The 12,998-nt window shown below is 37.3% G+C and overlaps 1 protein-coding gene across 4 annotated transcripts in view; it reads right to left on the bottom strand.

Annotated features, from left to right (window-relative positions):
* Window positions 1–12,998, bottom strand: part of ec (ubiquitin specific peptidase echinus) — a 124,578-nt gene that overhangs the window by 15,835 nt on the left and 95,745 nt on the right. For 3 of the 4 annotated variants that reach the window (XM_033347931.2, XM_033347933.2, XM_033347935.2), the window contains one exon: window positions 1,438–1,572. In XM_033347931.2, the coding sequence (XP_033203822.1) occupies window positions 1,438–1,572 (135 nt within the window). Of the gene's footprint in view, window positions 1–1,437; window positions 1,573–7,522; window positions 11,159–12,998 lie in introns of those variants that run through there. The other variant, XM_033347934.2, reaches the window with a different exon arrangement.

The raw sequence follows: 12,998 nt of genomic DNA, 5'->3' as shown, positions 1-12,998 counted from the left end.
GAAGTATTGAAATATTCAAAATTTATCGTGCGAATATTCGAAGGCCAGGGACTCTAAATCGTCAGTGTCACGATCGAATCGCTTAATTACCGCTGACCGCGAAACATAATCCAATCAGCATGGGTACTTGGAAGTCTAGAACGCTCCAGATAGCTAAGTAGCATGCTCGCCGAGTCTTTACATCTATTATACCCGAGGACTGCATTCGCGACGTTACATTCATTTTATCCAGCTCCAACTGCGTGTCGACATACGCACGCGTACAAACGGCAGCCGGCTAAACGTGACTCCGGTGTAAACGAGAAAGTGAACACTACCGAGTGTGTATTTGCTTAGGCTCACCTACGAACACGTTACGGCAATCCGCGATAGTTGGTCACTGCGTATAGTACGCAGACTACGCAGACGGAGGAGAAACAGAGAGGGAAAACTGGTTTGCAGGATGGAATATTCAGGATCGTAAACCACTTGGAAAATCGAAGGAAACCGCGACACACCGGCATGAATGTCGAAACGGAAAGATTAATGCGACTGCCATCGTTATAGTCGCTAGTAATGGCTAATCGTTCTTATGAATGGACAAAAACAACGTGAAAGGTTGCTGTAAGATTTGTAAGAAGTATCGAGACTTTGGTTATGATCATTGGTACTGGAACGTTTATAACTGGGCTGCGCATGTTTATGCGAACTTAGACTTCCTTGCATTTTCTTTCAAATTTTTTGTTAAAGAAGTAGAATCTAAAGAAGGATTTGATTCTTTAAATAGTATGTGCACATTCTATGTTTCTACATTTTTAAATGTCCTACAGATATGTAAATATCCGCTGTCTGTTTATCGCCAATAACCCTATTCGAAATTCATAATCTTCCAAAATCTCCATAATCGTATTACAAAAATTAAGACGCAGAAGATTAAAAAACGCCTTTCCAACGATTCCAGATTTTAAAACTTCGAAAGTGCAACGTAATCACAGCTACTTTTACCTTTCGTTTCATCCCTTCATCCCTTAACTTTCCTTCTACATCCACCCTGAAATAAAATCCCTCCAAATCCACCCACCTTTTTTCGTTTTCTAATTCTTTCCATGATTTACCTCACAGACTTTCAACTACCCTCATCCCTCTACTACATGAAATTCACCTCAAAAAGCTACGAATAACAATGACAATTTTAGTAACATTTTTATTATTATTTAACAAGATACTGAATTTGAAAGTTGTTTCTGTATCAAAACTACGAAATATATGCTTATATATGCTTCCCTTTTGATCTTCGTACCGAAAGGATTCTCATCTCCAAAGGATTAAGATCGCAAAGCGCCCGTGTACAAGTAAATTGCAAACTCGTTTCGCTTAGATTCAAACTCTCAACTCGGCTCATAGCTTGGCTGATCGCGCGCGTAACAGGCCAAAGGGAACTAGGTAATCGCCACTTACGAAACATTCCGCAGCGTCGTCCATGAATCCGAGCTGGAACCTTTGCTGGTCGAGAAAGCTCTCGGCCAGAGCGCGGCGCAGCGTGTCGGGCGGCAGCGCGCTCTCTTGCGAAAACTGCAGCTGCGAGAAAAGGTCCTGTAACAGACAAGATGACGAACGAATTTAATGCCAACCGATCGGAAAATAGGGGTTCGAGAAGGAGAGGGTGAGGGCGGCCGCTTTTGTCTTCGAGAAACACGCTCGAGAAATTGTTTAACGCGTTCAGTGATTAATGGCGTCTCTCCAATGTCTGTTTGGATCATATCGCCTTAGCCTTTCGCTAGGATATTACGCGGCACGAACTAACGAGATATTAGTATACATACGTTGCTATTGTGTCGTTGAAAAGAATTGTTTTATGGCTAGTCGTACTCCCATAGAGTTTTTGTGGTTGATCGTCGAAGTGGCTCAAGGTAACAGACGTTTCACTGCTTTGGAGGATTAGCGCGATGCGTGGAGGAAACGTTAGTGAATGGGTCGGAGCCATTAGAGGATCGGAGCTAAGATGATTTTGATGTTCAATGAAGAGTTTGATGATTTAGGAGTTTTTGTATGGCTAATAAATGTGCCATTTGTATCATCGTTTATATAATGCATCTGTTTGTGTATTTTATTGTTCATTGTGATGTTATTGTTAAATGTACTTAAATTTTGTTCGCTTGGCGAATGCTTGTTGATGTGATGATACGATAATTGAAAAGCTTAATTGAGACGAATGTGCACATCCGAGCAAGTCTATGATGTAATTACTTGTATGTTACTAATAAATTGTTGCATATGGGTATTGGAAAAGACCTACAAGTGAAAAATAAATAAAAAATTACCAAAGAGAGCCTAGATGATGAGTAACGTGATCGCTTGACTAAAGTGTTACACTACATAATTTCTTTAAATTAAACCAAGAGACGTTCTCCTTTAGACTGTAAGTATTTCAACATATTATATGACGAAGAGTTTCACTACCATTAACTCGAGTATTCAATTCTCTGGTGACATGGCGTTAAACGATGGAACATTCTGATGAATAAGAACGTTCGAGACAAGAGACCAGTCGCTTCGTGGACAGAATAGGACATGAACAGTAGCAAAGAGCCTGGCATGTGTCGCGAAGACTGTGTAAATATCTCTGTTTGTAGGACACACGTATCGCGTTACCGATGCAGAAGATGCACTGGCCAGAAGGCATGAAGAAATATTGTGCAATATCGTATGAAACTTTTGCCCTGCAGCATCGGATAACAATTACGGCACAAATGTCATAAAAGTATAGGCAACGTTGTGCAACGTTATTTATAAAATTGATATCGCGACTGTGCGAACAGTGCATAAATTTTATGCAAATTGATACTTTAGGGTCTGAATTGCAAGACTGATTATGATAAAAAATTGAAATCTGTATAAAATTATTATGTGCATAAAATTAACATTTTAACATCCGTTTGTTATCCAATGCGATTTATCTTTTACAAACGAGAGTTAAAAATAATACTTAATCGTTCGAGTTCAAAATAATTTTTTAAGGAAAGAGATAAACTGTTCGTGGGTAAAGTAGGCCCCGTCAAAGAAATAAATTTTCCGCTTTTTGGTAGCCATATAAAAGACTCATTTTTTCAAGTCATTTATTATTATTCATGAATTCGGACCACAAATTTCCATACTAAAGTAGCTTCGTTTTGGCGACAGGTTCTCCTCGCCTTTCTTTCTTCCCTGTACCTTAAGTTTCATACAACTTCACGGAACATTCGTATGCGTCAATTGACTGTATTCAATTATTCAAACAGACTATGTCGATTAATTACCCAAACAACATGTTCTAAAATATTCTAATGACACGCAATCGATCAATGTTGTTTTTCAAATGTCCGTATATCAAAATATATACGGTTGTGAATCCTAATTAGAAAGATGCTTCAATACAAATCTTAATTTACTTTCTTAAATATCCTGAATAATATTGAAATATGCCCTTGCAACAGGACAGGAAGTTTAAAATTGCTGCGAGAAAAATAACAAATTCTATACAGTTCTATACAGTTCTATAGGCAAATTCTAATCAATTTTACACTCTGCCTTAAAAAAATAATTCTATTATCACAGAGAATATATGACATATTATACAAATACTTTACCTCACGAGAATAATTCTATTGCCACGCAGAAAACACAATACAAATACATTGTACAAATATTAATTCACGCCACCACTTTGTACTGTCAAATACTATATTACGTTCAACGCAACGTTACTGTTTCACCAGCAAAATACGTCACAAGTATCATGAGCAAACGCAGAATTGACGAAAGTACAGCACCAAGTTGTTCCACTGTGCATCAAGTCCCGAATGGCGAATGTAAAAGGAAACTCATAACGCCCACGCACTCTCAATTTCCCGTTACGTAAACGTATGCAAATCCCGTGTATGTAAATCAGATCGGCAACCTGAACGAAATCCTCGTACTTTTAAACGATCGTACGAGCGATCCGTTTCTTTACCCTAATCAGCATATCACCTCGACATGAATGAAGGAACGAGCTAGAACCGAATTTCGAAACGTTCGCTGCGAACGTCTTCGGTCATAGAGAGTCATCAATTGCCAATTTTGGCGAACTCTTTTCCACACTATGCTTGGGTATATACGATTGAACGCGTGCAAGCCAAATAGAGTATAAGTAGGAGTACATAGTTGTTTATGGACTAAGAACGTTTATGCAAATTCGTATTTTCATGAATGCAGCTAAAGAAACTTATACGAACTAAATGAAGACTCGTTTAGATTTCTAGATATTTTACTTTGGATATCTCATCTACTTTTGCATGTTACATGCATTCTATAAATTTCTGAACATTTAAATTCGCTAGAAATTTATTATGTATTTACTTGTTATCGTTTCTTCACGACTTTCAGACTTAATACCGCTTATTTATTAATCTTGATAAAGAAATGACATTTCTTAAAAATGTTGTAAATTGCAAATGATCGTGTTAAATTGTGAGTGCAATGTTGCATTGTGCGTTCGCTCGTGTTTCGAGAAATATCGTGGAAACAAAAATTTCGAAACGTTGAATATTCGAATTTTAATAAATTCGGGTAGTTTCTTATTTAACGTAACATTATGGCATACTACACCATATCTTGCCACTTTTTTCATTATCTTAAAACGTAGCAACAGAAATTTCCAGATTCCGATACACAAGTCATTTCTATGCCACATGTGATATAAATTTTATAAATACGCGGTAAAAAGATTCTCATATTAGTAAACGAAGCTTTTTCTCTAGACGCGTCAGTAAGTACGTTACGAAAAATGTTTTAGCGCTGAATATGTTAATCGCCTTTTTTGTCGTGTATGTGTTGCGTATCCAAAGATGTGGTCTCTGAAAGATTGTGCAAAAATACCGCGAATAAATGGCGATTTCGCGCGAGACTATGGCAAACGAGTTAGTTTCGTAACTAATCCTCGACCGATTGGTGGTCATACGTAGAAAGTTGGCAGTACGCACCGCTTCGGGCTGCTTGCTCAACGCGTGCAGCACTTCCAGACGCAACGACGAGAAAAATGTTAACGAAAGGAAAAAAACAAAAAAGCAAACAGCGCTACGCAACCGTGTAATAGCTGCGTAGCGTAAGATTCTTTGTGAGGGATGTTTGTGATCGATCGGCCGATCGATCATTTGGTTTCAGATGGAAAACGATATCTGATATGTAATAGCATGAATCGTAAAGTACGTCTCATTACGAAGTACGAAGATAAATATATTTATAAATTGGATAAAAAGTGTTACGATCTTGATGTGTTGTATTAATTGAAATGAAAATTAAGAAAATGCATCTATAGATTTTGTAAAAATATTTTGTAAGCTTAATTCACAAAAATAGCAGAATTTAATCTTTATATCTTTCTTTTACTTCACAAGAAACAATTTGATATATACATTAGGCTTTTTGTCTAATAAATTTTACTTTAATTCTTCTAATCTTTGAATCGGTCCACTACATACCAGCAAACCAATGATTCTGTTACTTAGATTTATGTAGTTATTTCATTTCAATTCTATTGCACCTAGTTGATAATAGAAACAAGAACGTAATCAACATTCTATTTCCCAGAATTTCCTCCCCTGTTCTTCCCACTATCTACTAAAGATCGAATAATTGTTACAACGACTAACATCCATTAGTATGAATTATTACAACTATATCAACCAAAAATGGTTACAAATATAGAAATAAGGAATCTTTAATATACTTTCAATACATGATAGAAACCCAATCATCATCATAGAAATCTTATAGAAAATCGAGTTCCAATGAAATCTACTATTGTGGTTCAAGATATTAACTATCCAAGATCCGGCACAAAACTAGTTATTAATCAGGAGAAAGCAAACCTTGTCCTTTAACTGTCACTCCTACTCGCCCCAAGGAAACTCGATGCACGCGCTATCGTCAAACCCAAAGAACCGCAAATGCCTGGTGAAATTTTTCAATGAAAGTCGTTCAATGAGTATCGAGTGCCGCGAGAGGAAGACGGCGGTAATGGAAGTGACAGATATGGTACGACTCTGCTTACTTTGGTCGACATAAAGACGACGATAGTCTGTCTGGACGTCCACCACGTGCATCGACAAAGGTATCGTACCTGTTGGAAGCAGGTTACCTGTTAGTCTGGTACGTCGAAAAAAAACTAGCCCGCTCGCTGAAACTACTTTGCCGCGTCAGTGAAATCGATCAATGAAAGCGACACTGTTCTAAGATTTATCACGTAAATTTGATTTATAGCAAATAGATGGACTAATTTCATTCCCTGTATTTCTCGATATCTGAAAATTGTTTTAATTGTGATTGATCGCATAGTCTGGTGAAAACGAGTTGTTAGAGATTGACTTATAGGAAATCAATGGACTAATTTCGTTCGGAGTGCTTTGTGACACTTGAAAGTTGGTTTAATTGTGATTTATAGCTATGGGAATGAAAGAATATTGAAAATTCTTTCTGATGCAATTTCAAAGCAACTATTGATGAGTATAATTAATAGAGATCCAATGCGAGCTTGATTTACAGGAAAATGGCACACTAGTTTCATTTGATGTGCTTTTTGACACTTGAAAGTTGTTTCAATTGAAGTTCATAAGAGTACGAGTGGAAGAATGTTGAAAGTTATTTTGAGTCCGATTTGAAAGAAATTATCGATGAAGAAGTTGTTCGTTTAATTTTATGAAAAGATGGCATTCGTATTTAATACTGCGTTTAAAGAATTATTGTATCAAAAGTAGAAATAAATAAATGCTCCCTTTTGAGTTGAAAATTCTTACGAGTTGAGGTTTACTGATTATCCCATTTTAAATATTTCAGTTAGACATTGCCCAATCTCTACATCGAATCTTGACGAAAGAAGACAGAATTGTGAATGGTATGGGAAATCTGTTCAAGTGCTAGGAGCACAAGAAATCGAACGCTAACGACATTTTAAAGAGGAGCCATGTGTATTGCTTCGAATGCTTCCGTGCACAGAACCACTAATTCTTATCTTGCCAGTCTTAATGCATTTTAAAGAAAAAAAGACGTGTCCATTAACTTTCTTTAAGAAGGTACAAAAAATATTGACAGATCCAGACCTAAGTTACGTGACAACATTTCCAGAATATGTATCTGTGTCGTTGGTGCGATGAAAGAGTGATAATTTAAAACAAAGAGAATTTTTTCATGACTAGATGACTGAGTTATTAATCTTTTTCTATTTCCAACTTTCTATTTCAAATCGAATTCTTCAGAAATTTACATCTCCTAGTTGTGTCATCCTTCTGACAAATCGACGATGCATTAAGAAAATAACGATCATAAGGAAACGCAAGAGAATTGTGAGAAAATCAAAAATTTGTATGATTTATCTTAACAAAGAAGTTTATAAATTTGCATATTTTGATCTGCAGCTATCAACAGGATAAAAGTTGAAGCCAATTTTAGTTTTTTCCAAGAAGTGGTGACAAAATAATGTACGGGATCTTTCAAGGAAATGTTACGTTAATTATACGATTTAGCATACTTTTCGTAGATCGTTCAACTCGATGTTGGATGGCGTATCCTCCCTTTCCATTCCACTGTCTTCCTCCTCTTCTTTCGCTGCTTCTTCAACTTCGACCTTTGCCACTACCTCGTCTTTCTTTTCGTGATCGAGCGACGTCGGCGTCGCCGACGCGTCCTGGCGAACTTTTATCCACTTCAACATTTTCTTCCGCAATATCTCTCGACCGCAGAAACTGACTACAAGTGTCTCCGTTTCATCTTAAAACGTCACCTCTCAAAATCGTTTCGAGTCTACTCGTCTCATCTTTTACTAAACGATGCTCAAAGAGCACCCTCGTTTCGATATTCTTCCAGAAATCCTTTGAGATTAATTATACTTTCTTCTGCGATGATCAGTCCGCAAAACGAAACGTGATCTTCGTCGTTTCATTTTAAAATCACCTTTTTAAAAATTTACTAAGTCTATTTTCTTTAGTCACTTCTTTAGAATGTTCACGCATTCTTTAGTCGAATATATTATACGTTCTTTAAATTGCTATTCGTTCAAACATTTAATAGTAATTTGTTTTTCTCATTTAGTCACTTCTCATTTTTATTCCATTCATACAGTTTTTTAAATTGCTTTTCAATTATTATCTTCTTCTACAACGTTCAGAATAAGCAACTACGTTTCTCACAGTAATTCTGACAAAAATCATTTCTAAGAATAAAATTCAGAAAATAATTCTCTCTAATTATCGTATGTGTCGTATAAATAATGAATCTTCAAGGTATATCGAAATTAAAAAAGTTGTTTTTCTGCCAACAAAACCTATACGATTGTCTCTGGTAAAAATTTTTGCTGAAACTCAACGCACAGTCAACGAAATTCTTCTAGAGTTCGCAAAGCACACGGAATCACGTAACGGTGGAAACACACCCAGCGCGAAATTGCGTTTGAAAATCGAGATAAGAGCGACGTTCGGGCCGAGTGTCATGCCTCTACGACTGGTCACGAGCAAATACAAATTCTCACTCTGCCGAGTTCCTCTCTCTGATCCTCTCTCGGAGAGATAGTTCTGTTTGCAGTGTCTACACGCGCGATTCGTTAGTCCGCTTAATCCGCTCGTTGCACTTGCCACGCAGGACCTTCTCTTCCTTTTGTGTCCCTCGTCGATCCCTTTTTTCCTCTCGATTCCAATAACACCTTGTAATTCTTCCTATTGACTTTGACTTTCTACCTCTCTTCTAATGTTATTATAGTTTACAGCAACACAAGATATATATAAAAGTTTCATGTTGAAAATAAAATCCAAGTTTCATTAAAACTCACACTTTTTAAATATTCTTGATATCATTTTAGTAATCTTCTTTAGTAATCTTTAGTTTAATATCGACTTACTGCAATTTTTCGCTCAATTTCATCAAGATTTCCACTTATGGTGGGTACTATCTTAATCTTTTTAGTATTTCCTATTTTATAAATTGATATATTTAAATTAAAATCGATTTGATACAACTTAATTATATTTTTTATTCTTCAGATACTTTTAATACTATTTTAGCTTCTTCAGCGTCTCTCAATTAAAAATGACTTACTGCGACGTTTCGAGTAATTCAATTATTAATTCTCTACCTTTTTCAGATATTTCGAGTACTATTTTACTTTCCCTGATATTTCTTACTTTAGCATCGTTCCATAAATTAAGAATAATTTCGGGAAAACTTAATCAAAACTTCCACTTCTCGGCTATTCTCGACGCTACTCTTCGCTAGTAGCTCTCAATTTAGTATCATCCTATAAATCAATGTTCTTGCTGCAAAATTTGGAACGATTTAACCTTCTGCTACGTGTGGGCCAATGTATCAAGCGATATTTCAATTATCGGATACGATATTGACGAGAACATCCGTAGTCGCTGAATGGCACGAGGCTGGTGCTTTTTTACGGAAGGAAAGGCAAGAAAGAAACGCGTTTACAGACGGGAAATAGGTGGCCACGTCGTGAAAGGGAGCCCGGTAGATGATCCTCCGCGAATACCCAAGGAGGATTCGTATCCAGCAATTGCATGCCGGATGTACCGAGGGAGAACCCGTTGCCAGACGAGTCGTAGACTCGATTAAAAACATAAACTCGTTTGGCAAGTGAAGTCACCGCTTCGATCTACGAAGCTTAGTGGTCTTTCACACTCTGAATAAATCCCGCATAGCTTCTTTCCCCTTTAGCTTGGGAACTTTTCTTCCAAGATAAATATTCTTCGAGGGAGCGTGGTAGATTCTCTTTGATAAAACTGTTTCTCCGCTCACGATAATACGATGTTTAATAATTTTGCATTTTTTTCTAATTGAATACAGAAAATCATCGAGTATTGTATTCGTAATAACGAGGAAGCGTTTTAGAATATTCTACCTGACTCGGTAGGAAACCTCTCTTCCGGGCGTTAACGACTCGTTGCGTCTCTCCCCCGATTCGTTCGTTCCACTTCAGCGTGCCACGTGCTCCGTTCCTTCCCCGACATGGTTTCTTTAAAATTCTCGCTGGCACGTCTCGATCGACACTCGAGAATTCATAGATTCATAAGAAAAACCTGTATTAAGTATCCAACTGTTTATGTTCTCTTCAAATGTAAATGCCCCTTGATGAAACTTAGGAACGATGGTAAACGTCTATAAATCGATTAATAATCTCAGATTCACAAATTCTTGAGAATAATTATTAACGTATTAGATATTTGTCTGTCGATCTTCTTTAAACACAAAGGGCAATCTACATCTTTTTTCAGATACAAATTCTCTTTAATAGAAATTAGAGAAGTGGTAGATTATTCATTGAACGCTTCGTCCACGTCAATTTCGCTTTACAATCTTTATAAAAGATTCATAAATTGACGTACAAAGTCCAGGAGAGATTTTAAAAAGCCAGTTTCACGGTTAACGTTTCAATCCTACTGTCTCTTAGCTGCGACGCATCAGCCTCGCTCTAAACAATCTAAGACGCGCTTGGCAGCGATCAAGCTACTTATTCAAGAGATCTCCAGCGTTTCCTTCGTCAAACCACAGAAAAATAGCTGCCTCCGTTAAAATGCAGCCGACTCAGCTCACGTAAACACTATGAAACCACGATCAACGGTAACTTGTTCCTTCGCCAACTTCCACAAAACATCCACTCTGCCATTACAAAGATCCATACAATAACATCAACTTCTCCGAAGACGTTTCTTTAAATTCAATAGTCTTTTGCACGTTGAAACTTCGTTTTTATCCTTCATCGAGGAGTATCCGAAGCAACCTCGCGATAGGATGAACGCACGGTATCAACATTCCACGCAACAACGCTCTTCCATGCAATGGATTTTTAGATTCTTAGATTCGCCAGTCTTTCACGCGTTGAAACTTCGTCTTTATACTTCATTGAAGAAAGTAGCCGAAACAGCCCGCGATACGAAGAAAGCACAATACCACCGTTTGACGCTTCAACACTCTTCTATTCGATGTTTTCAGTATATGGAGTATATGGAATATATATGGAATATGGAATATACATTTGGATATCGCGAGGGTTGACGTTAAAGACCGAGGAATCGTGTTGAATCGGGCGGAAAGGTTCGATCGCGTCGAGAAACGTGGAGGACGAACACGAGACTACCTGCACGCGGCGCCGTGCGCTCATACCTGAAAGCAACGGCTCACACTGTGCCGGAGAACAACTCCCACCCTTCGTTTCGTCTTTCTTCCTCTTGTTTCTCGCCACGCTGGCCCCTCTTCTTTCCCCTACCGACGACACGGGCCCTACATAGATCCGAGAAGCCAATGACGTCACCTGGTTAGCTGTCCTACGTTCACCAACCTGGCCGACCGCCGGCCCAACCAGGACTGTATTCCTGAGGCTCTTCAGTGGCCTCATTTCTTCAGATTTGTGCTCCTTTCGAGAGATGGTTCGATGATTCGACAATTCTTGTTTGAACGATTCCTTTCGTAATTATTATTTCGGCAAGAGATTTTGGAAAATTTGGTGGAATTGTTCGAGTGATAGTTTGATTATTAAAAAATTTTGTAAAAGATGATTCGATGACTGGATAACTTTTATTCAAAGTATTTTTGCTCTTTTTTGTTTGCTATGTGAAATATTTTAAAGATTTTGGCAGACTTCCGGATCGAGGAACTATTGACAATAGTTTTCACGTATCCGTTTTAAATTATTTAGTTTCTGAATTGGTTTAAAGATCGGAAGATTTTTAATTGGATGAAAGAAGGATTTTAGAGAGTTTGATAGAATTTTGAATAGATAAGTTGGTGTTGAATTCGGGGATTATTTAAGTTTGGGTTTGTTTAAATTTGCGTTGAATAAGCAAAGAATTATTATCTCTCACTGTGTTTTATTGGCATTTCACTTAATCGAAGTTTTCAGAATGCGAAAAGCAGATAGCAAAATTGTTTTGTCAAAGAAAAAAGTTGATAAAGGGAGAGTGAATTTGTAATAAAATTTTGTAGTAACCTGTGTCTGTACAACGATGATTCTTATCGAAGACTATTCTAGGGCCAGGACATATGTTTAAAAAGGGGGTTGGAAACAGGTGTTGCCGCGAAGGTTAGATTAAAGGATGAGCTCTAAAACACAGACAGAATCAAGCTAATTTTTAAAAATTCAAGCAAATACGCTTTGTCTAACTGGTATACTAAATAGAAAATATACTGAGTATAAATTTTACAAAAATGAAAAGCAATCTAATTATTCACCAAGGAAATGTAGCAGCGAAGTGATTCTTGGCAAACGCGTACGATTTAGGTAACTTAAACTAAACCTGAAGAATTACATCATCGGAGAAAGTTCTAATCACCGAGGCGTTGTTATCAAAGCACATAAAACACGCTGACACAATTCCTTATCTACCACACGTAACCTACACGTGCAAAGAACAAATAAATCCAGCTCTTGGACAATTAAGTAATCCCCTTTATAAATCTCTAAAACAACTATTCTGACCAACATGAACTATACTATCAAAGAGTACCTGTTCTTCCAAGAATTTTTAAACTACATTACCATTATCCACTTCGACATACTTGAAGTACAAAAAAAAAAAAGACTTAATAGCCCGTAATCCTAACCAAAGAAAAAGAGGCCATCACGTTGAGAATTATCATCGTTATGTTCCTTTAAGTTTTATTCCTATTCCTCCATTTCTATGTCCAAATAACAAACTCTAATATTATTAACGCAAAAACTTCGTAACTCTCTGAACAAGGCAGAATATCGACCTATCAAATGTTCATACGTTCATAATCTAAAATTACTATATGTTTAAGAAAATCTGAACAGTTTGCTTGCAACATTTATGCAAATGTAATATGACATTTAGTTCTAGATAACGACACAGACGTGCAAAAAAGGAGACGACTCGCCCCGTTGGGTCAGGCAGTTTATTTGCATGAGAGAGCAAGCTCTGTGCTCCAGCTTCTACACGACCACGCGTTGAAATTACTCCGTACGCCCCTGCCTGCGGTCCACCGCTCCT

The sequence above is a fragment of the Bombus vancouverensis genome, chromosome 8 (assembly GCF_051014615.1).
Source record: "Bombus vancouverensis nearcticus chromosome 8, iyBomVanc1_principal, whole genome shotgun sequence".
Taxonomy (NCBI): domain Eukaryota; kingdom Metazoa; phylum Arthropoda; class Insecta; order Hymenoptera; family Apidae; genus Bombus; species Bombus vancouverensis.
This window is presented reverse-complemented; position numbering and strand designations above follow the sequence as displayed.